General features: G+C 40.8%; 2 protein-coding genes across 3 annotated transcripts; both read right to left on the bottom strand.

Moving 5' to 3' along the window:
• Positions 1-9161: 9161 nt before the first annotated feature.
• Positions 9162-10933, bottom strand: LOC109888815 (fibroblast growth factor-binding protein 1). Of its 2 annotated transcripts, XM_020479992.2 has the most exons (3): positions 10759-10892; positions 10520-10567; positions 9162-10205 (listed from the first exon to the last, which is right to left on the bottom strand). In XM_020479992.2, the coding sequence occupies exon 3, from the start codon at positions 10096-10098 to the stop codon at positions 9469-9471; it is 630 nt and encodes a 209-aa protein (XP_020335581.1). In that variant the 5' UTR covers positions 10099-10205; positions 10520-10567; positions 10759-10892; the 3' UTR covers positions 9162-9468. The 2 variants fall into 2 exon arrangements, with proteins under 2 accessions (XP_020335581.1, XP_020335580.1); XM_020479991.2 differs by lacking the exon at positions 10520-10567 and having other exon boundaries at positions 10759-10933.
• An 8261-nt stretch (positions 10934-19194) lies between these two features.
• Positions 19195-20802, bottom strand: LOC109888993 (D(1C) dopamine receptor). The gene has a single exon (XM_020480138.2). It carries the CDS (start codon positions 20800-20802, stop codon positions 19465-19467), a length of 1338 nt encoding a protein of 445 aa, XP_020335727.1. The 3' UTR covers positions 19195-19464.
• Positions 20803-27869: the final 7067 nt, after the last annotated feature.

Here is a 27869-nt window from a genome sequence, read left to right as displayed (position 1 = left end):
TTCTGGAAGGTTCTCCCAGAGGAACTCTGGAGCTCTATCAGAGTGACCATCTAGTTCTTGGTCACCTCCCTGAATAAGGCTCTTCTCTCCCTATTGCTCAGTTTGGCCGGGAGGCCAGCTCTAGGAAGAGTCTTGGTGGTTCCTAGGGTTTATTTTTGTTGGATAAAGGGAAACTGAGTAGCGCTAAGCACAGGCAAAATCCTAGTGGAAAACCTGGTTCAGTCTGCTTTCCAATAGACACTGGGAGACATTCACCTTTCAGCAGAACATTAACCTAGAACACAAGGCCAAATATACACTGGAGTTGTTTACCAAGATGACATTGAATGTTCCTGAATGGCCTAGTTACAGTTTTGATCAGCTTGGCAAAATGGCAATACTTGAAAATGGCTGTCTAGCAATGATCAACTTACTTATTGTCCATTAAACTAAAAAAAGACACTAGATAGTATTTTGTGTAGATCGTTGACAACGATTGACAATTCAATCCATTTGAATCCCACTTTGTAACACATGAAAATGTGGGAAAAGTAAAGGGTTGTGAATACTTTCGGGAAGGCACCATGTGTAAATCCACTCGTCTTTTAGTAGTGGTGATGGACAGACACCTGTAGGGAGTAATATCCTCCAGCAGATGTCAACATCTTCATGGGCAGTTCACACTAAAACATGAGTATTGACATTATTGAAGTCAAATAAAGGATTAAAGAAACATTTTCAAATGTACTATACTAATGGGTGAGTATGTTAAACTATCTGCTGTCCATTTTGCTTTATGTGGGAAGCCATCCAGTATCTTTTATCTGAGCTTTTTTCCAGATCTATCAAAGATGTTACCCATTCTGCTCTGTCCTACTGAACAGTCCCTCCAGGATATTGCGTTTATTTTGTGTGATATTTGCCAGCAAAAAATGCTTGATTTAGCTGCAGCAGTTCTGACATTTTGCAGAGCAAAATGCGATGACTTTGTCAAATTTTTCCCGAAATACCAAACTAGTTTGGTGACGTGTGGCTTGATCAAACTATATTATGCGGTAAATTGTTTGAAATTGCGGGCCCTATTTTTGCACTGCGGTGATTGGTCAGTTTTATGCGATAAAATTGGATCGGATTCGATTATGCTGAACCGTGGGGCACCAGTCTACGGCCCGTGACGTGAACAGGCAAAAACGATGAGCGAGGAGCGCCTTTCTCAAATCAAACCATAGTCTTCGCCGCTCGGCCATGTTGTCAACACTGCATTATGGTGCATCATCCAGAAAAATATGAATAAAATATACTATTTTTCATAAAATATATCAGAATTTTCAAACTAGTTTTAATAAAAAACAATAACTTTTGCACGTTGAAAACACAAAATCGTACTCATTACCTAACTTTTGTTTTGACCTGACTTCGCTGTGGGTTTGAAAGGGAACCTGGCTCATGCCCAGATGGCAGCCCGGTTCCAAAACGAATGCGGTCAGCTTCACCCGGTGCAAAACACGCCTACCTGGACACCAGCGCCAGATTAATCAAATCTCCTCACTGATTTGACCGTTTTATGTGGAAATAGTGCAGTGATGGGTCAAATTTGCAAGCTTTCGCATAATATGCGGGGAATTATTGATTTTGCAATAAAAAATACTGGAGGGACTAACTGAATGTCTCAAGGACAAGGACGTTTAGAAAGAGGCCCACCATGGAGGTGCTGAGTGTGGGGCTGGGGGCGACAGGACACTGGCAGCATGCCTATTGGGCACCTCATTTACGAGCACTGAATGACAGCCAAATGAACACCCTATGAATTGCATGGGACAGGGGGATGGGAGAGGGCTTTAAGAGACCAGAGAAATGGGGGAAGATTACACTTTTGGGAGATGTAGGCCTATAACTAATTTGCATGTGGTGTTCTAGCTCCATCCAACGTGATGTGGCTCTCAAAATAGGGCTCTCTCACTATAGTCTATAGTGCCACTGCAGTCACTCAAAGTGAAGCTGAGAAGAGTTTGGAGAATACTAAGCATTTATTTAGAAGAGAAATATGATCATATATTTGAAAATTGCTTTAAATAAAATGGCAGCATGTTTGTTATGTTTGTCTAACATTCCTGTATTTCATTCACTGCAAAAATACAATATGCACCACATCAAATTACAACCAAGCCTCTGTTTTGTTGAACACTGTTACAACACTGTAAACTATAGAACTTTCATTACTTCTCTGCAAGTCTCCTTGATTATCTTCTTCAAGAAAAACTGCATCCCACATCATCACAAGACCATCAATTAAAATTCCCAGTCATCATCAGCAATAAACATAGATTATAAAAATAAAAACATTTAAGCTCATGGCAGCACCTGCTAGATGTGATCAAGTCGACAAAACACAGCCTGACAAAAATAAAGGGACTAGAAATCACCTAGGCCACCGCTTTGTCACCAATGACTACCTTCAGATTGTCAATCAAACTTGTAGGGAAGAGTGTGGTATGTTGAGCAATTTGTTACATTCAGCATCACTCCGTCAAGGGAAATATAGTATTATTTCTAACAAATACCGCAACATATATTTCAGGATTCTGTGTATCCCTGGAAATATTTTGAATTAATGTCAACATAACAGATTTGAAAACATAGCTTGTCCAAAAAAGTGGTTTCTTGGCACATCTTACATGTAACACCTGATTTACTTTTAAAAAATGAACATCTCAAGAGGTGGTCCAGGTAAGTCCTGACATCGCACAAGTGGGGGGGACTCACAAAATCTTACTTGTACTCTATTGCTCCTCTGTTGTTCCTCAAGTAAGAGGGCAGATGACATGCCCTACTCCTTGAAGTTTGCAGTTGTCTATTTTGTATTGTTTTACCCTTTATTGTGTGTACTTTACTGTATTACTACTTGGGATATCGCTTTTAAACAGTAAAAGTTCAAAAAATCTTCAAATGTTTGCCTACATTCAGATATAGATCTCTCTGTTCAATATCACTTACCCATCCATTTCTTGATCAGTTGTTTCGGACAGGGATATTGTTTTGATGCGCCAATTCGTAGGCAAGTTCTCTGCATTTGATTATTGATATGTTTAGCAAGCTCAGACTCCATGTCATCAGATAAGAACTTGTGTGCCTCTGCTACTCCATTACACTCTCACAGATACATGTTAATTTCTTTGTTGTCAATGTACCTCTTCAGTGTCATTCAGTCTATTTATTCATCCTTGCTGCTGCTCCAATGAACTTCTTCCCTTCTCTCACTTCCTTGGCTGCTCTCTCAAGAACCTCAAGTAAGGCTAGGCCCCTGCTTGTTTTACGTTTGTATACACGGGGCATGATGATGTCTGCTCTGTAACAATAAAAATGCACTGTCTTGAGTTCATATGTATGACACATTGCAAAAATACTAGGCAAAATGTAATCATCATTTGTAAAGGGTATGGTGGCCGATCAACTTAGAACAATGGCGATTGGCTCAACTTACCCGAAGGCAAAGTATTTTATTATTATTTTCCTTTATTTAACTAGGCAAGTCAGTTAAGAACAAATTCTTATTTTCAATGATGGCCTAGGAATAGTGGGTTAACTGCCTTGTTCAGGGGCAGAACAACAGATTTTTACCTTGTCAGCTCAGGGATTTGAGCTGATTCCAACGCTCTAACCACTAGGCCACCTGCCGCCCACACAGCTACAAGGATACACTTTCATGCTAGGTTTAGGACTTCATATGGTAGCTTACTGATGTATAGAACAATCTTAAAAGCATCTACTTTGTTTAGATAGAATGTATTATGAAACCTATAACACAAGAACACATTTTACTTTGTAAAGAAAAATCTGCTTTTTGGACCTAACTTCTTTACCACTTTTTCCATGTGGTTTCTTCATTCACAGACTACTTGAAATTATGATATCTTCCTAAATATTTGGTAACATTATTAATTTTGTGTATGGTTTCCTAGAAACAAGTGGTGGCTCAACTAACAATTTGGCTGAACTTATCCCACTCTACCCTACCAGAATGGTACTAGCTTCACAATGACACCAACATCGAATGATTTGATGAGCATAAACATTTGGTAAGTGGTACACAAGGCTTTACAACAGGATGTAACTGTGCAGCCAGATATCTTGAGTCACGTGTGATTCCAAAGTCCCTTTGCTTTCATTTAAACCACTGAATCACAAGCAGGGTTGCTGTTCAATCTTAAGCATCTGGTAATTGGATGCACAAGTCTGGAAATTGACTGGATTTGCGGCCAATTATTTCTCTGTCATCATCAGATGCAAACATGTGTCTGTGTCAGTTGCCCCTGGTGATTATAGGAGAGCCCATTTCACTTGTAAACATAAGGACATATTAAGTTGCTGCTGTTGAAACTCAGTAAAAACTTTGCTTGGATGAAATAATAATTGACCTGCTAATGGGGGCTGGTGGGGGTGTGTAATATGGCAGACATGGAAAAAGCTTAAATGATGTAGGCATTCTTGCAGAGTAAAATGAATCACATTGCAATTAAGAATGGAGTGTGTGACTTTCATTTCTTCTTTGGAGTTCACTGTTTGTCTGCATACCAAGTCACTCACAGTAGTGTATTCTGATTCTTCCTTAGCCCTGCTTCTGGGGGTAGCCCACTGCCACGGCAGAGGCATACAAGTCACCTCTGCTCTATTTTGTCTATGAGGGACAATGGAGCGACTGTGGAGAGGGGAAGAGTCACCCTGGAGAGGAGTCTAAAGACAGGACCCTAGGTTGAGACAGGCATATAAGCACTGTGTGTGTGAGTGTGTGTGTGTCATAATAATATACAGTATCGGTCAAAAGTGTGGACACACTTTTTAAAAACAATTTTCTACATTGTAGAATAATAGTGAAGACATCAAAACTATGAAATAACACATATGGAATATGTAGTAACCAAAAAGTGTTAAACAAATCAAAATATATTTGATATTATAGATTCTTCAAAGTAGTCACCCTTTGCCTTGATGACAGCTTTGCACACTCTTGGAATTCTCTCAATCAGCTTACTGAGGTAGTCACCTGGAATGCATTTCAATTAACAGGTGTGCCTTGTTAAAGTTAATTAGTGGAATTTTTTTCCTTCTTAATGCATTTGAGCCAATCAGTTGTGACAAGGTAGGGGTGGTATACAAAAGATATACCTATTTGGTAAAATACCAAGTCCATATTATGGCAAGAACAGCTCAAATAAGCAAAGGGGAATTAAAGTCCATCATTACTTTAAGACATGAAGGTCAGTCAATCACAAAAATTTCAATAACTTTTAAAGTTTCTTCAAGTGCAGTTGCAAAAACCATCAAGCACTATGATGAAACTGCCTCTCATGAGGACCACCACAGAAAAGGAATAACCAGAGTTACCTCTGCTGTAGAGGATAAGTTCATTAGAGTTATCAGTCTCAGAAATTCCAGCCCAAATAAATGTGTCACAGAGTTCAAGTAAGAAACACATCTCAACATCAACTGTTCAGAGGAGACTCCGTGAATCCGGCCTTAATGGTCGAATTGCTGCAACAACACAAAACAAAACTAAAGGACATCAATAAGAAGATAAGACTTGCTTGGGCCAAGAAACAGGAGTAATGGACATTTGGAAATCTGTAATGGAAATCTGTCCTTTGGTCTGATGAGTCCAAATTTGAGATTTGTGGTTCCAACCGCCTCGTCATTGTGAGACGCAGAGTAGGTGAATGGATGATCTCTGCATATGTTGTTCCCACCGTGAAGCATGGAGGAGGAGGTGTGATGTGTGGGGGTGCTATGCTGGTGACACTGTCTGTGATTTATTTAGAATTCAAGGCACACTTAACATTCTGCAGCGATACACCATCCCATCTGGTTTGTGCCTATTGGGTCTCTCATTTGTTTTCAACAGGACAATGACCCAACACACCTCCAGGCTGTGTAAGGGCTATTTGACCAAGATGGAGAGTAGTGGAGTGCTGCATCAGATGACCTGGACTCCATAATCACCCGACCTCAACCCAATTGAGATGGTTTGGGATGAGTTGGACCGCAGAGTGAAGGAAAAGCAGCCAACAAGTGCTCAGCATATGTGGGAACTCCTTCAAGACTGTTGGAAAAGCATTACAGGTGAAGCTAGTTGAGAGAATGCAAAGCTGTCATCAAGACAAAGGGTGGCTACTTTGATGAATCTAAAATCTAAAACATATTTTATTTGTTTAACACTATTTTGGTTACTACATGATTCCATATGTGTAAATTCACCGTTTTGATGTCTTCAATATTATTCTACAATGTAGAAAACAGTAAAAAAATAAAGAAAAACCCTTGAATGAGTACGTGTGTCCACACTTTTGACTGGTACTGTATGTGCTGTACAGTGGTGTAGTGGTGCCCGGAGAAGTGGGTATACTCTAATTTTGCCAACATTTTTCCAAACGGCCGCCCAGCGAAGGAAAGGTGTTCTGTGTGACAAATTCTATGAGAAACAGTGACATACAATCTGAATGACTGTAGCTGTACTGTGTAGTAGGCTAATAGTAGGTCTGCAATTGAAACAGATAAACTGAGTCTGAAATTCACAGGTTTACGATTTTCACAATTTTTTTCAGGTTTTGTTTCTCAAAGTCCCACTTTTTTAACAGAAAATAACTAATTGTTATTTTCTAAGCCCATAACAATGCTAGAACCACATCAGGAGACCACTTTTGAGGTCTGGGAAAAATCTAAGAATGTTGTATTTTTGAGAGTAGTTATCCTTTAACTTCAATTGTGCAGGCACCTAGCAATGTTGTTTGATTTGCTATTTCTGTAGCACATGAGATGGATTTAGCTAAATAAATGGTCCATTTGATTGATGCAAATAATCATGATACCATTCTGTCAGGAAGGTATAGGCTATTATGTAGCTAGTTAATATTTAATAAGAAGTTTTTGGGGAAAGCCTTTCCATCTACCAGAAGACGGTTAGGTCTATCATTAGCACTGCTATATTTTTCCAGTTCCTTCATTGTTTGAAACCTGGACGTTTTACTTCATATTATGAGGCATGTCTTACATTGCCTCAAAGTAGCCTACAGACAAAATATTTAAACTTTATTTCATTGTCTAGCAGCCAAAGACATTATTCTAATCATATTAGCAACCCATGATAGTCGTTGCGTCTCTCCCGCCTCTTTCTATCAGATATTTCCATCTCTGTTCATGAAACTGCTTGCATGTGCGGTGCGCATTTTAGAACGATGTTCCCCCCCCCCCCCCCCCCCCAAATTGCATTTTGGAACATACACGCATAGGCCTACTGCCGTGTGTACATTGCTGCGCCTAAAATATGAATAAATAATAGTTTATCAACATTTTAAGCTAAACATTCAGATCTGTTCCATCATTCCTACACTCTTAGAAAAACGGGTTCCAAAAGTTTTTTTCGATGGGTTCTCGTATGGGGACAGCCAAATAACCCTTTTAGGTTTTAGATAGCACTTTTTTTCTAAGAGTGTATTAATTGATACCTCCACTACACTTTATTGATACGTATTGGTGTGGATTAAGAAGTGAGTATACACATTGCCTACTGAAAATAAGTGGGTATACGGCATATACCTGGGTATACACTCCACTACACCACTGGTGCTACAGATGTAAATGAAGGGTTTAGAGAGGTTGGAGACATGCTGGGCTGCACTATCTAAGGAATATCATCACATTTTGCAGATGATTTAGGCCTGAGGAACAAACGGTTATATCTCTAGTGTGAGTTGATTGGGATTGAGTTGCTGACCCAATGTACTTTGAAATAAACATCACATGTACTGCTTTCAGAGGTGCGTAATCAGTATGTTACTGACACAGAGAGTTATGGAGGACAGTTTTGTGACAGAAAGACACAGACAGGGAAGAGTATCAATTCCCTGTAGGAAAAGTTTGGTTCAGGCGGGATGAATCACACCATGACTGTCAGCCCATCCTCTTTCTATTTACAAACCCACCTTCGAATTGGCCATCATCATCACATACATTTCACAGAGACCACACATGGACACACACACAAAAGCACAGTGAGACTTTTAGGCAGAACTCTGTGGCCCTGGTTGGTATAATCAGTCCAAGTTATTTTGATTTGTTTGCGTTGCTAACCTGAACAAAATAGGAGACTTAAACAGCTTAGCTGGACTTCTATCCCTGTCACAACACAAAAAAAAAACGATTTGTTTCTTTCATTGAATTGTTTGTAACTGAGTCTAATGTGAAAATAGTGTGGGACCCAATATAGTGCCAGGAGGTACCCCCTGCCATCTGCTAGCATTGGCAACTCACAATGGGATGTGTGTTGTCTGTGGACTGTGGCCACTGGCTACCACATAACACAATGGCTTACACACAAAGCAACTCTGGACCAGACAGACAGTATTTCAATTGACTGCCACACTAAGTTGTCTCATGAAGATAATCTCAATCCAACCATGGATAAGAAAGTCATGATAGAACCACAGATAAATAAGATTGTATTTTTAGATTTTTTCAGGGAACTATTTATAAACATCCACTTATTACTGTAGTCACAATACTGATTTATTGCACGGAGAGCATGCAATCAATTGTGAAAATGTGGATATTCAATGTGTCACAAGAGGAGACATGTCAGTATCACCTCAGAAACGGATCACAACAGGTTCCCAATATATATTTTCAATTAACCCTTTCATTATGTCTATTCTAAGTTATGTTCACGAGGTCTCATAGACGTGACCCTACGTTTCACTACTTACAAAGACTTGATTTTTAAGAACTGCATTTTCTGTGTTATGTTGACAGAGTTTTGGTAAAGAAAAATAAACTATGGCTCGAGAGATTTTCTGGCAACTAATATGTAGCTGGGATTGCAACAATTTTAAGGGATGAACTAGGTGGAAAATACATAAAAGGTTCTCAGAATTATCCTATTCATGTTGATTACAATTGATTTGTTATCATCAAGTGTAAACACTACAGCACAAAGATCTGGTCAATATTATTGTGTTTTGAATACAGTATTACTGTATTTCCCCAGCTCCTGGAATAATGCTTATAATAGCACAAATATAATAGACAATAGAAATACCAGGCAACTATATCATCCATATAGTCCTACTAATTAACAACTTGTAAAAAAAGAACCATGGCATCTGTGTTGATTTATTAAATGAGTCAAACAACTGTTAAATGGTCATATAGTACGGTATGTTTATTCACAGGTAGAATTTTGTATGCTGTGTTAAAGTTAAAAAATATAAATCTGATACAAGTCTAGTGACTACAAATGAACAGTAGCAAATATTGTCTGTAGAAAATAAGATTAGTTTCACAATAAAATAAACACAAATAAATCTCTGCAGCCTATATTTAGGCTCTATATCACTTTATACAAAAACATTTTTGTTTACCTAGCAAAGAAGTAAGCCCGGATACAGAGGTGAGTTCATCAGCTTTGTCCATTTTTTATCTTACAAAAACCATACAAAGACTTTAACCTTCAAAAAAACTTACAAAGAATGAGCAGACAGAATGCCATCCCTCGGCACAATAATTCTCCACTGGCTCCATGTCGTTCACCTCCCCATCCCTCTCCTCTAACAACGGAGTCCTATCCTCTTTCTTCTCTTCCATCTCTACCATTTCCGGAACCAGGGGCACTGAATCCTTCTTGCCTCTGCCTTTCCCCTTCTCTTTGAGCTTCATGTGCGACTCCATGGGGGTCTTGCATGAGCGGGTCTTCAGCACCTTTTCACCGTCGCATGCACTCCTCCTCTTCTTCAGCTTGCCCACCAATTGTTTCCAATGCCTGACCTGTGCTTTCCTGTCACTGTAGGCTTGGCACAGGTCTGGCTGTCCAGTGTAGCGGCACCAGTAGGTCTGCTCCTCGGATCTACAGCTGACAAGCAAGTTCACTACGCCCTCCCCGGACGTATCCCAGGTACAGTTGTGGCCAACCTTTGTGCTGAACCCTCCTGAGCTGGGGACAGAGTTCTTGGGCTTCTTGCCTGCTGGTGGTGGTGGGGGCTGCGACATCTTGTTGTCGGAGTTCTGGCGTTTGGCCTCAGTGCTGGGCAGGACAGGGAGGCACAGGAGGAAGAACAGAAGCCACAGGAACCTCATGGCTCGGGGTGATTACTGCTACTTGAAGGGTTCTATATTCAAATGCAGCCAAGCATCAGTAGCACGCCCGAATGAAATGAAAATCGGACGCGCCACAATCAAAATACCTGCAGGGAGTGAAAAAGGAGAGGCAAAACAAAGTGAAACATGAGTGAATTAAACATACCTTACATAGTTAACCCATTCTCTTTCTTTTCATAAAACCACGAGAAATGTCACTACATTTTGCTATGTTCCCTGCTTAGAATACCCCAAAAAGCTGTGCAAAAATGAGTAACTAACATCTATCATGTTTATTTTCAGTGCACCTTTTAAATTAATCATAATATAATTTGTTTGTTTATAAAAATCTCCTCTACAAACATTTTTGAGTAAGAATCAGCTCATGCTTTTTACACAGGACTACTCTGAAAATCCTTACTTTGAGTGTATCCTGCCGTGCGAAGGAAACCATATTGGAGTGATGCTGCTACAAAACAAAGACATGCACCAAAACAAACACCCCCAAGTCGGCTCAGAATTTTTTTACTTACAAGTAACATGAAAAAAATATGCATGCACAGCAAGCATACAGTCCACCTGCCTGCAAAAACATATTGTACTAATCAAATTATTTCCAGTTTCAACATTTGGTATTTGGTATCTAAAGGTTGCACTTACCATGTGGAGACCCAGTGTTTGCTTCTATTCAAAATGCGGGGTCCCGGGACGCTTGCGTAAAAAAAGGGTTATAGAAGGATAAAGGAGAATGGGGAGGGGTAGAGAGGGGAGTGTTCAGGGCATAAATGGGTCTGCCCAGACCTCCCTTAAGCAGGCCCCCTCCTACTGTAACAATACCCCTCTCAACCCCCTGCCTAAAGACTGTATTATCTGTGTGTGGGGCTGGGGTGGGAGGTGGAGTTTGGGTCATGGCGTGTTACCTCACACACACCCATACCCAACACACCCCCTCTTCACGGCTAAGAAGACAATGTACACACTTGCCAACGTTTCCTCGCAACACACAGACTTCTTAAGCAGCTCTCACATTGAGTGACAGTACAATGAACAATGTAGAGAGAATGTAGAGAATGCATTTGTTTGATTATGTTCAACATAATGTATTTTCAAGAGCATTGAAGACCATGGTGACTGTACTGTGATAATGACAATTTATTTTGTACAATCATTCAATATACTTGTATATATACAGTATGTTGGCAGAGCCCACTCTGCCAGCATACTGTATACATGATTTCATTCCAGGTCTTTATTCCAGGTCTTTTGACAAGAGGATATTCTCCGTTTATCAGTACGCATCCAGATTAACCTGGTGAGAAAAAGTCACTTGAGGGGACTTGGCAAATGAATGGCCAAAGGCTTAAAAGCTCACACTAAGTGATAATGTGTTCCACTCCACTGCCAGAGGCTGAGTCCATGCCAACCTAGACCCTCGGTGGTACTCTCTGTATACCTCGTGCTCCCCTCTTTGCTGGCACAGAATGAGAGGTGTCAGTTACGTTGGCGCAGAGAGAACAGCTATGTGGTTATTGTGTGTATGTCTCCTGCGTCCATGCATGCGTTGACACTTGCATGTATGATACATGATAATGTTTGTGTGCTCAATACAGTGTCCAAGTCCAATCGTTTTTCCAGGTGGTCAAATGTACACAACAAGAACTTGTTTGTACATCCGTGAGCCCTTTCTTCCCCTCAGTCTTCTCATAAATCATTTGACACATTCTAATTGACCATTTTTATTTAATTGCTAACAAAGACGTCTATCCAGTTCATTCAGTATATAAGATAGGCTATTGACTTTCCCCAATACACTTTTCCTGTATTTGTCAACAACCAATAGTCAGTCTTTTATCGAGAGATAGTGGGGGGATAGGGAATAGCAGTATAAGGCAGCTGAAGACAGAGCAACACTCACCCCCTCTAGTGGTGTGTTTATTCTTGAAAGGTGAATGGGATTCAGTGTCTCAATATTCCCAAGCAAGACACCATATTGAATTGGGGAAAACAGCCACCGCTCGTTGACACACAGCAACATAGCTAGGCCTACACATGTGGGTTTGAGGAGAGAAATTGCAGACGCCATTGCTGCATTCACACGTTCACACGTCGGCAGAATTCTGCAAAAACAAAATGTGTGAACAGGGTGTTAAGTTGGCCTACAAGTTACGTTTCTCTAGAAATGTGATTCTATTAGCTTTTGTCTGTCCTTCCTTCAAGCTTAATCTTTCCCTTCACTCTGCTGATGACACTGAGAGAGTCCTTGACGAGGCGGGAGGTTTGAGAAGACCAATCTCCATTAAATTGTTGTCGAGAGATGTTCGCAATCAATGTGCTGCTAGCTGACTGCCTTTAAGAAACCATTGACTGTGATTAGACACTGATTGAGGCTCCGAGCGGTGCCTCTGTCGTCACCCCTCGGACTGTAATGACAGAGGGAATCTAATTGTGAAGCAGGGGAGAAGCACCGTGCTCTGCAGCAAAGTTACCATAGTGTATGTAAATACAATGAAGATTGTCCTCAGCACAAATTTCCATTGCGACACCTAGTAATCACTGCTTCATTGAATTGCATAAAGAAGAACACAGACATACTGACTGATGGCCTGGCTTTGCTATCCTGTCACGCGTCTAGACAAAAGTGCACTGGTATGGTGGCACTGTCAATCCATTCTAGTCATAACATGAGACACTTCATTTGGTTCTTTTTGAGGTGTGTGTGTGTGTGTGTGTGTGTGTGTGTGTGTGTGTGTGTGTGTGTGTGTGTGTGTGTGTGTGTGTGTGTGTGTGTGTCAAGGGCGAATAAAAAAAGAAACGCACTTCCTGCAGTTCTACACAGTTTGACATCACTTATTATGCCTCTCTTAAGGGGTATATGGGGGGGTATTTGAAAGAAACTGTGTAAGTGGAAGGATAAGTGGAAGATCCCCCCCCCCCCCCAACCCACCCAAAAATACATCTATATTTTGGGGGGGAATTTTTATATGAACTGTAACTCAGCTAAATCTTTGAAATTGTTGTATGTTGCGCATATATATATATTTATAATTCAGTATAATTTTGTGCTACTAAATACATTTTGCCACTAGGCTGAGAGAAAATGTTGCCGTTTTAAAGTATCTGTCCAGTGAAAATCTCAATTGGGTTGTGTTTTGGAGGACGCATGGCTCTCAACCTTCGCCTCTCCTGAGTCCGTATGGGAGTTGCAGCGATGAGACAAGACAGTAACTACTAACAATTGCATACCATGAAAAGGGGGGTAAATATTTTTTTTTTTTAAATGATACACTTAAAAAATGTTCTCTCTGCATGCTTCACTTGTAAGCCTAAATTGAATCATTATCAGGAGACCGGGCCCTGATTACATAAGACAGAAATGAAAGTCAGCATGTTGGTCGAGGAGGATGAGTGGCCTAGAAAAGGCCGCTGGTTCAAATCCCAGAGCTGGCAAGGTGGTTAAAACTGCTGTTCTGTTCTTGAGCAAGGCAGTTAAACCTCAACAACTTATTCCTGGGCAATGATGATGTCGATTAAGGCTGTATAGCAGGCCAAAGGTCACCTGTTTGAATCACATCGGGGACAACTTTAGCTGATTAGCAACTTTAGCTAACCACAAGCGTTTTGCTACTATTTAGGAAATGTTAGCTAATCCTTGACCTAACCTTAACCATAGTAGCCTAATCTGATATGTTAGTTTCACCTAACCTGCTAGCCACTAACATTATCCACAAATGCTAACACAACAAGCAGCCTGGCCTCAGAGCAAGACGTCCTCCATATTGTATGGTATTGTACGACCGGGTATAACGGATGATACTATACATCCTTCAATCTATATGACCGCTATTCCATTCGTAATGTAACACAACGTAATATAACGTCACATAACATCATACTAAATGGAGGGGCAGAAATAACGTCCCAAATGATACGAATTGTCCTGAGATCAGGTTGGCTTTACAGATATAATCAACCACACCCACTATCTCTTGTCCCAGCAGACCACCTGAGAAAGAATTTGTCATCATTATGGAAACAGAATAAGGCTGGCCATAATTAGTGGCTAACAAGCCTCTGATTAACAGCCTCAGCAGGAGGTCACACGATGTAAATGTAAAATACTGAAGTCAAAGATTGTGGATTATGAAGATTGCTCTGAATGGCCTTTTACCATTGAAAACAACGGTGACAATTCCAGTCTACATAACGGGTGGTTCTACCATAGGCACCAATGCAATAGCTAATTCCCATTGGATTCCATAAAAATACGACACCTAGCGTTGAGGAAAGTAGGGCCTAGCTACCGGAAGTGTTGTCGAATTCAACGGGTCGCTCAGGTTAATAAAAAAAATAGCAGTATTTTAATCTTCTCAATTCATCAATTCATCATTTTGGGATAATTAGGAGTACAGCTCCATCTCCCATCCCTAGACTGAGGTATATTTTCTGAACCATATCTCGCACCGGCTCCGCGGTGTCCACATTCTGGCATAGCACCGTTCCGACTACAGAGAGAAGTAATGATTATCTACTCGTGGTCTTTAAGCTAGGAAAGGGGTTATGCCCCTTCCCATTCTGACACGGGAAAATAATGCACCAACAATGGGTTACAACAATAACATCCTTTTATAAGTTTGCACATCTAAAGTATAGTATCTATGGTATTTTATGGAACAACATTTTCTGATGAGGAAAAGTGTGCAAGTCTCTCCTCGGGCTGAAATCATGTCACCCAGTATTAGCTGTGTTTGGTCACTACAGGGACCCTCTCACACATGGCCATTTCTAGGCTGATGGAATTCAGTCAACAAAGCCATAATAATGTGTAATCCTTACTCTCCCTCAGGTATGGGTAAAATGTATGTGGATGATTGCCTGCATGCGTGTGTGCATGTGTGTTTAAAACATTTCTACCTTGAAAACATTTCTACCTTGAAAACAGAAATTAAATAATGATTTCATACTGACAGTGAATGGTCTAGTTGATTACAAGATGAAAGAATATTTCTGGACAATAGTCTTCTTAATTGTATTTTAGTTATCTCCCATATAGCCAAACAGACTGAAAATAACATTGTGGCTGTGCACCATTGTGATGGACTGTCTAAATTGATACAACCTCATTCCGAGACATGATCAATTCTTTGCATTCATGACTGGCCTGAGATGTTTCACCAAATAAATGTAACATTGTTCAAATGCACAGGCACTTTCAGAATGTAACTCTACAGCTGATGAATCTTTGCAGCACATAGCACTTTAGCTTCTATCCTCGGACAGAATTTCAGCTCATTGATCTGTATGTCATTTCGGGGTGGGATGGTGGGGGGTCACCTTTTCTGATGCAGGCAGACATCCTGTGCTTTAGTATAGTAAACCTCAGACAGGTACCATGTGAGCTGTGTCTTAAAGGTCAGTGTTCTTGTGAAAAGATAGAAATATTACATATTTACAGTCAATGAAGAAAATGGAGTGAGAGAGAGCAAGAGAGAGAGAAAGTTTGGTGGTAACTGATAAAATCATACAAAGGACTGGTTAATTTTAGATTTGTGAAATACTCAGGTTTATTATAACAATCATAAATTGGACCTGATTATTTTGCAGATGTTTTTAGAAATGGTGTGTGTAGGGATTCATTAGACACAAAGGGGCACAGAGAGAAGTGTGTGTATAATAATAATAATAATAATAATAATTTGGTGGGTGCTTATATTTGTCCTGTGTTTTCTGCATATCCCAACTCTCTCTTGAGACACACTCTGAGTGGGAACACAGTCAGGGTCAGCTATTATCAACAGCAACCCTGGAGCAATTTGGGTTAAGTGTCTTGCTCAAAGGCACATCGATAGATTTTTCAACTTGTCGGCTCTGGGATTTGAACTAGCAACCTTTCAGTTTTGTATTTGTATTTATTATGGATCCCCATTAGCTGCTGCCTAGGGCAGCCACTACTCTTCCTGGGGTCCAGCAAAATGAAGGCAGTTATACAATTTTACAAACATTACAATACATTCACAGTTTTCACAACACACTGTGTGCCCTCCGGCCCCTACCCCAAAACTACCACATATCTACAATACAAAATCCATGTGTACGTGTGTGTATAGTGCGTATGTTATTGTGTGTGTGTGCATGTGTCTGTGCCTACGATTGTGTTGCTTCACAGTCCCGCTGTTCCATAAGGTTTATTTTTAGCTGTTCCTTTATCTAATTTTACTGCTTGCATCAGTTACTTGATTTGGAATAGATTTCCATAGAGCCATGACTACATGTAGTACTGTGCACCCCCCATAGTCTGTTTTGGACTTCAGGACTGTGAAGAGACCTCTTATGGGGTATGCATGGGTGTCCGAGATGTGCGCCAGTAGTTCAAACAGATAGCTTGGTGCATTCAACATGTCAATACCTCTCATAAATACAAGCAGTGATGAAGTCAATCTCTCCTCCTGCCTTGTTGATAGTGCTGTTAAGAAGGTAGAGCAGCGCTATTATGGACAGACTTCTCCCCATCTAGCTACTGTTGTATAAATATGTTTTGACCATGACAGTTTACAATCCAGGATTACTCCAAGCAGTTTACTCACCTCCACTTGCTCAATTTCCACATTATTTATTACAATATTTAGTTGAAGTTTAGGGTTTAGTGAATGATTTGTCCCAAATACAATTATTTTACTTTTACAAATATTTAGGACTATCTTATTCCTTGCCACCCACTCTGAAACTAACTGCAGTTCTTTGTAAAGTGTTGCAGTTATTTCAGTCGCTGTAGTAGCTGACATGTATAGTGTTGAGTCATCCGCATTCATAGACACGCTGGCGTTACTCAAAACCAGTGGCATGTCGTTACTAAAGATTGAAAAAAGTAAGGCGCCTAGACAGCTGCCCTGGGGAATTCTTGATTTTACCTGGAGTATGTTGTAGAGACTTCCATTAAAGAACACCCTCTGTGTTATGTTAGACAGGTCACTCTTTATCCACAATGTAGCAGGGGGTGTAAAGCCATAACACAAGTTTTTCCAGCAGCAGACTATGATCGATAATGTCAAAAGCCACACTGAAGTCTAACAAAACAGCCCCCACAATCTTTTTATCATCAATTTCTCTCAGTCAACCATCAGTCATTTGTCTAAGTGGTGTGCTTGTTGAATGTCCTTCCCTATAAGCGTGCTGAAAGTTTGTTGTCAATTAGTTTACTGTAAAATAGCATTGTATCTGGTCAAACACAATTTTGGCTGATTGGTCGGCTATTTGAGCCAGTAAAGGGGGCTTTACTATTCTTAGATAGCGGAATGACTTTTGCTTCCCTCCTGGCCTGGGGGCACACACTTTCTAGTAGGCTTAAATTGAAAATATGGCAAATAGGAGTGGCAATATTGTCCGCTATTATCCTCAGTAATCTTCCATTCAAGTTGTAAGACCCCAGTGGCTTGTCATTGTTGATAGACAATATTTATTTTACCTCTTCCACACTTACTTTTTGGAATTCAAATTACAATGCTTGTCTTTCATAATTTAGTCAGATATACTTGGATGTGTAGTGTCAGCGTTTGTTGCTGGCATGTCATGCTTAAATTTGCTCCTCTTGCAATGGAAAAATTATTAAAGTAGTTTGTGTGTGTGTGCACCATTGTATGTGTGGCTATATATGCTCAGGTATGCATGTTTGATCTATTTCTCTTTGCCTAAATTCGTTTTCCACGTGCTCTTCCTAAAGATATAATATCAATGGTAATTCAAAACCCCCAAAAATAAGATTTTAAAATTCTATATTTTGATCAAGTCACTGCATGAGTCCATGCTAAAATGTCAAACTGCAAAATGGTAAAACTAATTACGGTCTCTGAAATGTCTTATTAAATGTCTGCAGCCATTTGGAAAGCTAAATGAAGGGGAGGTGAGAGGAGGATAATGTCATATTAATATGCTGAAATACCACCACTAATAACATGAGATGGTAGCATACTACCATTACATTACATTAGCTGAGGCTTTTTTGGGGGGAAATACAGGCATGCACTCAGACTAGCCCCCACCCAACTCCACCACCACCACTATCCTGGCCGGCTTGTGTATCTATGAAACACACTCGTGTGTGTGTGTGTGTTTCCAGTCCACTCCACACACCTGCCATGCGGTTCACCAGGTCAGTGTCCTGGATACTGCTACTTTTGTTTTTCAACCCTTTGTCCTGTGAAGATGAAAGGGGCGCTGGTGTAATTTGATGCTCTCAGGAATCTGAAGTATTTTTTTTTAAACAGATGTGAAGTGAAATGTGTTCATTTTTGGAACAGTAGGCTACAACACCTATAAAACATAGGCCTATGTGTTCATATTAGATTCATAGGAAGCAATGGCTTTGAGTGGAGATCATTTAGATCATATTCCAAATTGTATTTTGATAACATTTGGGGACATTGGAGTTTGGATTAGGGCTCACTATACTATTTTCTATCTCCCAATACTGCAGAGAAGCTTAAGACACTAAAATAATCATAAAATAAAAATAGATGCAATTATCAGAGGGGAAGATGTGGTTCAGTTACCATGGGTTACATGGTGTTGTCAGGAACTATACAGAAGACAGATGCATCATACAATTATAGTGAAGTGACATGGCGAGAACATAATCTGTTCTACATATTTTTTCGACTTATATTAAATTTACAAATGTTGTATTTTATATTTTGTCATTCATTTTCTCTAGAATGTTTTGAGACATTGTGAAATGTACTTTAAATAAAATATGACTTGACTTAACTTTAGTAAAAGGTGGCAAAGAGATTGCAATACATTTTTACAGCTATTTTCACAACATAATAATGTCAAGTTATGTTTCTATTATTATATATCTGATTAAACATTTCAACTTATACCAAAATCATTGCCTTTTTGTGAATAATTATTTTACAAATATTGCTGATAAATAGATTACTCCCATGTCTGAGAGCTACTTGACTACAGAAATATCACCACCATTCTCATGAATTAAAGCAAGTATTTTGGCATGACTATAAAATGCATTCACAATCAAAATGTCATGGATATCCTCTCGTACAATACACAACAATCGCTTATTCATTCAATTGTGTCCCATTAATTAGAAATGTGTGTAGTGGCAAGACTAAAACTAGGCTAACATTTCTTTGTGAATTCCTTCGTTTATCAAGACATGCCTATTTAAAAGAATCACAGCATAAATGTATCGATGCCGATCAGTGAGATAATTAAGCTATTATAACATTACGCACGGACTTACGCACGGCATAAAATAAGTTAATGATCTTACAATAAAATATAATTTTAAATAAACAAATCAAGAATGCAATACTTCAGTTAATCATAACCTACAATTAATTGGGCAAGATTCTAATCGTGGATTTGACCAGGGATTGAGTCGCATTCCATGGCTCCGGCTGAAGTAAATGGCGTTATGGTATCCAGTGAAATTTCCCCGTCACACTGGAATTGGACGATGGCTGGCAGCAACGTGTTCTTGTGATTGCGAGATGCGTTTGAGATAAGAGAAACTTTGTCGGACAGTGGGGTTGTGTCCTCTCCCACGTTCGGGATTGCGTGAGGATGCTGTGTAGCCATCAAGACTTGTGCGTCTTTTTGGAGCGTTGTGTCGTGGTGATAGGAGACCAATTCATTGCTGAAATTAACAGCCTCCACTGTATTGCTTGAGCAAATTTTATTGCAGCCCAGAATAGTTGTAAAGGCTTTTCTGAAATCCGCGTTAAATGCGTAAATTACAGGGTTTAACGAAGAGTTGGCCCAACCAAACCAAACGAAAATTGTAAACGTGGTGTCGCTTACACACGGAGGGTCACAGAAAGGTACCATGCAGTTTAGGACAAAAAAAGGCAGCCAGCAAAACACAAAAACTCCCATGATAATGGAGAGGGTCTTTAGCACTTTTGTTTCCTTTTTAAAAGCCGTTTTTAATGCGTTTTCGTGCGCGCAAACGTTTGGGTGTTGGTTATTTTGCGCTTGCTCGGCGGCTCTCTCCAAGGAGGATATCCTCCGTATCTGCGTTTGCGCAATACGGTAAATCCTCGTGTAAGTGGCAACCATGATAACCACTGGGATATAGAAACTGATCAGTGATGAGGAAATAGCATAGGTCTTGTTCAAGTTTGCTATGCAATTCTCAGAGTGGTTACTAAAGTTTCCCGCTGACGTCTCCTCGTCGGCCATGTGCCAGTTCAGTTGGACAGGTATGAAGGAGATGAGAATTGACAGCGTCCACGCCACTCCAATCATGATAAATGCAACTCTGTGGGTCATTTTCCGTTCATATCTAAAAGGACTAGCTATAGCCCAGTATCTGTCCACGCTTATGATACACAGATTAAGAATAGATGCCGTCGAGCACATTATGTCAAAAGCTATCCAGATGCCACAAAATCTACCAAACAGCCAGGTGCCAGTCACCTCAGATATTGCCTCCCATGGCATCACGAGGACGGCAACGAAGAGGTCAGACACCGCCAGAGAAATCACGAAAAAGTTGGTTACCTTGGACCGGAGGTGCCTGAATTTAACTACCGCAGCGCACACGAGCATGTTCCCCAGCAGTGTCGACACAATGAGGAGAAACAAAATGCATCCAATTAGCGCGCGCACGCCATTCCCGCCAGTCTCCTCGTCTGTGCTGTCTGATTCCGAACGAACTTGAGTTTCATTTCCAGTATAGTTTTCCATTTGCACTTTTCTGTCTTTGGGTAGAAACGCTTCGATTTCACATTGAACCACGTATTTGTTCACTGTCTTTATTTTCATATAGTGGACAGCTTCCAAAACCTGATCAATTCAAATGGACTAAAGGAGGCTACAGAAAACATCCAAAACTATCGGTTGCTTCCCTCTCTCGTGATAGGCTATGACTCATAGCAGGTGAGACAATTGAAAAGTCTAAACGGTATCCTTGGAACGTCACAACTCTAACGTCACCCCATTGAAGTTGCAATGTAAAGGGGGTTGGGTATGGGTAAGGGGTATGGACATCTCAAGGATGACACTAACCGTGAGACAAAATTAGCACCAGTGGTCAGCTCATCCAGTAAATTGGCAGACATATCTGTAGCCTACAACAGGTTTCCCAAACATTTCATGCAATTCTACATCATTTTACATATTAGCAGAATCTCTTTTAATACTACACAAATTATCAAAATTACAGGCTAAGAATGGACAGAGAGATAGAACAATGTGTTCATCTTATCATATTTCTCCAATGCCAAATCAGTATGTCATGTTTGCAACAAAACTGTCCCTGTTTGCAAATAATTTAATTTGAGAAGTCATTAGGAATCTGAGCATGGTACATTTCAAAAGTTAGGCCTACCCTTTCACCCCAGACAGAGTAGGCCTACCAATGAAAAAAAATGTAAGCTTTAACTGCTAGCTAATCTTCTTCTGTGGCTTAATCCAACGAGAGAAGGTCACACGTGTTTCCCTAAAAGCTGTCTGGGTTTTAGCATCTTTTATTGTACAAAAAGGGAATATCTTAATCAACTGATAGTGACAGAATTAGATTACTTTCCAAGCAAAGTCAATGTATTTGTCTCCGTGGATATAGAAGGTTGTAGCTCAGCCTCTGAATTTCAAAGAAACAAACTAATTATATCCCCATGCATCTGAGTCACATCTTTCCTGGGTATTTTACAGCTTGTTTCTAGCATAAAGCATCGCGGGAAAAGGTGCTGTTAAAGATCACTTTATATAATCAGAACTCTATATCTGATAAGGTGCAGGTGTCTTCTTCTTTTTAAGTCCATAACCATGTATGTGAGGTGTATACTTTTGTTTCAAAGTAGATTTGTTTAAGACTACCAAGAAACACAGTGTGAACCTGATTTAGCCTACTTAAATAGGACGAAATAGTCTCCAACACAAAGCCCTCTTGTGGTTAGTAAAGTCTAATTAAAATGAAGATGGTTGAAATTAATTATTCTTACTCATATTTGCCTACTTTCAGCACATGAGCTGTCCATTTGATTGTGCTGTGTCTTTTTTATTTTACTAGGTAAGTCAATTTAAGAACAAATTGTTATTTTCAACAACAGCTTAGGAGCAGTTGGTTAACTGCCTTGTTCAGGGGCAGAACAACAGATTTTTAATTTGTCAGCTCAGGGATTCGATCTTGCAACCTTTCAGTTACTAATCCACCACTCTAACCACTAGGCTACCTGACGCCCAAGTTTCAGCACCACAATGCAATCTGGTTTATTGTGAGGTCATTAACTCTGATAAATGCATGATGGGCAAGAAAGATCAAATCAAATCAAAATGTATTGGTCACATACACATATTTAGCAGATGCTATCGTGGGTGTAGCGAAATGCTTGTTCCTAGCTCCAACGGTGCAGTAGTATCTAACAATACACAAAGATCTAAAAGTAAAAGGGAATTAAGAAATATATAAATATTAGGACATAATTGTTTTTAATAAAACATATTGTTTTTAATAAAATCAATTATTGTAGTAGCAAGTTATCAAAGTGAACCTCCAGGTCCTCCTTCTCATCTTCGTACTTTCCTTCTCAAACTGAACAGAACAGTGCATTTTCTGCACTAGGCATAATCAAAAATTATTTTCGGAAGAAGCCTCCTGAAATGCCACTTATGGCTTACAAAGCACAGCTATTTCTTAGGCAGCACACAATTGTTTTTGATCAGCAAAAGCAGTGCAGGACGGGGCTCAGGGTTGGAATATTTTATTTACACCATCTGAATAGCTATCTTAGAGATATAACTGTGCTTCTTTGAGCATGCACTTCATAGCCTATAGGCCAGGGGTGGACAACTCCAGTCCTCGAGGGCCTGATTGGTTTCACACTTTTTCTCCATCCCTAGCAAACACAGCTGATTTAATCAAATTGCATTCTAAACTGAAGATCATGATGAGGTGATTATTGTAGTCAGGACTGGAATTGCCCAGGCATGCTATAGGTTATGGAGCATTTGATTGAGACCACATTAAATATGCCGCCATTCACATCGACAGGGCTGTAGTGGAGCGGGTCGAGAGCTTCAAGTTCCTCAGTGTCCATATCACTAAGGAACTACTATGATCCAAAAAAAACAACAGTTGTGAAGAAAAAAATATACAGCTGAGTTGAGAGCATCTTGACTGGACTCATGACTGACAATTTTTAGGGCCTTCCTCTGACACGGCCTGGTATAGAGGTCCTGGATGGCAGGGAGTTCGGCCCCAGTGGTGTACTGGCTTCACCGCATAGCAACTGCTCAGCATCCGACCGCAAGCCGCTACAGAGGGTAGTGTGTACGGGCCAGTACACCACTGGGACCGAACTCCCTGCCATCCAGGACCTCTATACCAGGCCGTGTCAGAGGAAGGCCCTAAAAATGGTCAAAGTCTCCAGCCACACAAGTCATAAACTGTTCTTTCTGCTACGGCATGGCAAACGGTACCGGAGCGCCAAGTCTGGGACCAAAAGGCACCTGAATAGCTTCTACTGCCGAGTCATAGACTGCTGAACAGCTAATCAAATGTCTACCCAGACTATTTACATTGACCCCTTTATTATTTATTTATCTTTAATTGTTTTGTATTGACTCCCTTGCACTGGCTCTATGCACACGCACTAGACTCTACCCACACACTCACACATACTACACTAACACTCCAACGCACACACACACAAACCACATACGCTAACACACACACACTCACACACACACACACATGCATATTGACGCAACACTCACACAGACACACTTTCACATACGCTGCTGCTACTCTGTTTATTATATATCCTGATTGCCTAGTCACTTTTACTCCTACCCACATGTACATTACCATTCAAAAGTTTTGGGTCACTTAGAAATGTCCTCGTTTTTGAAAAGAGAACCACATATTTTTGTCCATTTAAAATAACATCAAATTGATCAGAAATACAGTGTAGACATTGTTAATGTTGTAAATGACTATTGTAGCTGGAAACGGCAGATTTTTTAATGGAATATCTACACAAGTGTACAGAGGCCCATTATCAGCAACCATCACTCCTGTGTTCCAATGGCACGTTGTGATAGCTAATCTAAGTTTATCATTTTAAAAGGCTAATTGATCATAAGAAAACCCTTTTGCAGCTGAAACAGCTGAAAACTGTTGTTCTGATTAAAGAAGCAATAAAACTGTCCTTCTTTAGACTAGTTGAGTATCTGGAGCGTCAGCATTTGTGGGTTCGATTATAGGATAAAAATGGGCAGAAACAAAGCACTTTCTGAAACTCATCAGTCTATTCTTGTTCTGAGAAAGGAAGGCTATTCCATGCGAGAAATTGCCAAGAAACTGAAGATCTCGTACAACGCTGTGTACTACTCCCTTCACAGAACAGCGCAAACCGGCTTTAACCAGAATAGAAAGAGGAGTGGAAGGCCCCGGTGCACAACTGAGCAAGAGGACAAGTACATTAGAGTATCTAGTTTGAGAAACAGACGCCTCACAAGTCCTCAACTGGCAGCTTCATTAAATAGTACTCGCAAAACACCAGTTTCAACGTCAACAGTGAAGAGGCGACTCCGGGATGCTGACCTTCTAGGCAGAGTTGCAAAGAAAAAGCCACATCTCAGACTGGCCAATAAAAATAAAAGATTAATATGGGCAAAAGAACATAGACTTTGGACAGAGGAACTCTGCCTAGAAGGCCAGCATCCCGAAGTTGCCTCTTCCCAGATGTTAAGACTGGTGTTTTTTCAAACTCTGTAGTAGACAAACCAGTTTAAAATCTATAGGTTTATCAATTAAGAGCAGTCGAATTAAGTAATAGTAAAATGTATTTTAACAAATGAGAAGAGAATCATATCAAAAGTAAAAGAGAGCATTGCATTGTGAAAGGCAATTAATTCATATGAACATGTATTGCAATGTGAAATGTGGATTTCTAGATGAAACACTGATTCAGTTTGGTGAAATGACTGTGATTTTGTGTGTTGCACTTAAGCAATTGAAAATGTTCTTAGAGTTTTGATGATCTGTTTTGAATTTTGTACTAAGAGTTGTGAAAATATACCACAAACTTGTGAAGAATTGCACCAAAGTGTAACAGTATACCTTTAGTCCGCCCCCTCGCCGGGCTCGAACCAGGGACCCTCTGCACACATCAACAGTCACCCTCAAAGCATCGTTACCCATCGCTCCACATTCCAGGTGAAGCTGGTTGAGAGAATACAAAGACTGTGCAAAGCTGTCATCAAGGCAAAGGGTGGCTACTTTGAAGAATATAAAATATGTTTTCATTTGTTTAACGCTTTTTTTTTTGGTTACCTCATGATTCCATATGTGTTACTTCATAGTTTTGATGTCTTCACTATTATTCTACAATGCAGCCGACGCGAGGAAAACATTTAAACGTGTCAACCCTTGCAAGGCTGCAGGCCCAGACGGCATCCCCAGCCGCGCCCTCAGAGCATGCGCAGACCAGCTGGCTGGTGTGTTTACAGACATATTCAATCAATCCCTATCCCAGTCTGTTGTTCCCACATGCTTCAAGAGGGCCACCATTGTTCCTGTTCCCAAGAAAGCTAAGGTAACTGAGCTAAACGACTACCGCCCCTTAGCACTCACTTCCGTCATCATGAAGTGCTTTGAGAGACTAGTCAAGGACCATATCACCTCCACCCTACCTGACACCCTAGACCCACTCCAATTTGCTTACTGCCCAAATAGGTCCACAGACGATGCAATCTCAACCACACTGCACACTGCCCTAACCCATCTGGACAAGAGGAATACCTATGTGAGAATGCTGTTCATCGACTACAGCTCGGCATTTAACACCATAGTGCCCTCCAAGCTCGTCACCAAGCTCGAGACCCTGGGTCTCGACCCCGCCCTGTGCAACTGGGTATTGGACTGACTTCCTGACGGCCGCCCCCAGGTGGTGAGGGTAGGCAACAACATTTCCACCCCGCTGATCCTCAACACTGGGGCCCCACAAGGGTGCATTCTGAGCCCTCTCCTGTACTCCCTGTTCACCCACGACTGCGTGGCCACGCACGCCTCCAATAACCTCACACTCAACGTCAACAAAACTAAGGAGATGATTGTGGACTTCAGGAAACAGCAGAGGGAACACCCCCCTATCCACATTGATGGAACAGTAGTGGAGAGGGTAGTAAGTTTAAAGTTCCTCGACGTACACATCACAGACAAACTGAATTGGTCCACCCACACAGACAGCATCATGAAGAAGGCGCAGCAGTGCCTCTTCAACTTCAGGAGGCTGAAGAAATTCGGCTTGTCACCAAAAGCACTCACAAACTTCTACAGATGCACAATCGAGAGCATCCTGTCGGGCTGTATCACCGCCTGGTACGGCAACTGCTCCGCCCACAACCGTAAGGCTCTCCAGAGGGTAGAGAGGTCTGCACAACGCATCACCGGGGGCAAACTACCTGCCCTCCAGGACACCTACACCACCCGATGTCACAGGAAGGCCATAAAGATTATCAAGGACAACAACCACCCGAGCCACTGCCTGTTCACCCCGCTATCATCCAGAAGGCGAGGTCAGTACAGGTGCATCAAAGCTGGGACTGAGAGACTGAAAAACAGCTTCTATCTCAAGGCCATCAGACTGTTAAACAGCCACCACTAACATTTTGAAAGTATTCTGTCCTGTTGACTTTTTCCACATTTTTGTTACGCTACAACCTAGCGTAACAGTTCATCTTAAATTGATTAACCCCCCCATCAATCCACACACAATACCCCATAATGACAAGGCAAAAAAAAGGTCTCTGCAGAGATGTTCGATTGGGTTCAAGTCTGGGCTCTGACTGGGCCACTCAAGGACATTCAGAGACTTATCCCGAAGCCACTCCTGCATTGTCTTGGCTGTGTACTTAGAGTTGTTGTCCTGTTGGAAGATGAACCTTCACCCCAGTCTGAGGTGCTGAGCTCTCTGAAGTAGGTATTCATCAAAGACCTCTCTGTACCTTGCTCTCTGTACCTTCATCTTAACCTCGATCCTGACTAGTCTACCGGTCCCTGGTGCTGAAAAACATCTCATCAGCATGATACTGCCACCACCATGCTTCACCGTAGGGATGGTGCCTGGTTTCCTCCAGACGTGACGCTTGGCATTCAGGCCAAAGAGTACAATCTTTAAAAAAAATGTTTTTATTTATTTAACCAGGTAGGCCAGTTGAGAACAAGTTCTCATTTATAACTGTGATCTGGAAAAGATAGAGCAAAGCAGTTCGACAAAAACAATAACACAGAGTTACACATGGGATAAACAAACATACAGTCAATAACACAGTAGAAAAATCTATTTACAGTGTGTTAAAATGTAGTTAGATTAGGGATGTAAAGCAATAAATAGGCCATAGTTGTCACGCGGGACTAGGTGGGTGAAGGAATCAGACGCAGAGAGTTGCACTGTGCAAAAGTGCTCTTTACTTCGACACACAAAATGATAAACCCAACAATACAGGGCGCCAAGTTCAGAAAATAAATCCACCTCTACCTAAAACGCACACACGTAACATAAAGACAATCCCGCACAAAACAAGGGCGGGTCAACCTATTAAAAATGTCATGACAATAGCAACAACAAAAAATAATAAGATATGGGGATGAGGTAGTTTGGTGTGCTATTTACAGATGGGCTGTGTACAGGTACAGTGATCGGTAAGCTGCTCTGACAGCTGATGCTTAAAGTTAGAGAGGGAGATATGAGTCTCCATCTTCAGTGATTATTGCAATTAATTCCAGTCATTGGTAGCAGAGAACTGGA

Source organism: Oncorhynchus kisutch, linkage group LG4, assembly GCF_002021735.2.
Source record: "Oncorhynchus kisutch isolate 150728-3 linkage group LG4, Okis_V2, whole genome shotgun sequence".
Classification (NCBI taxonomy): Eukaryota; Metazoa; Chordata; class Actinopteri; order Salmoniformes; family Salmonidae; genus Oncorhynchus; species Oncorhynchus kisutch.
The sequence above is the reverse complement of the archived record's forward strand: the minus strand, read 5'-3'. Positions and strand labels throughout refer to the sequence as shown.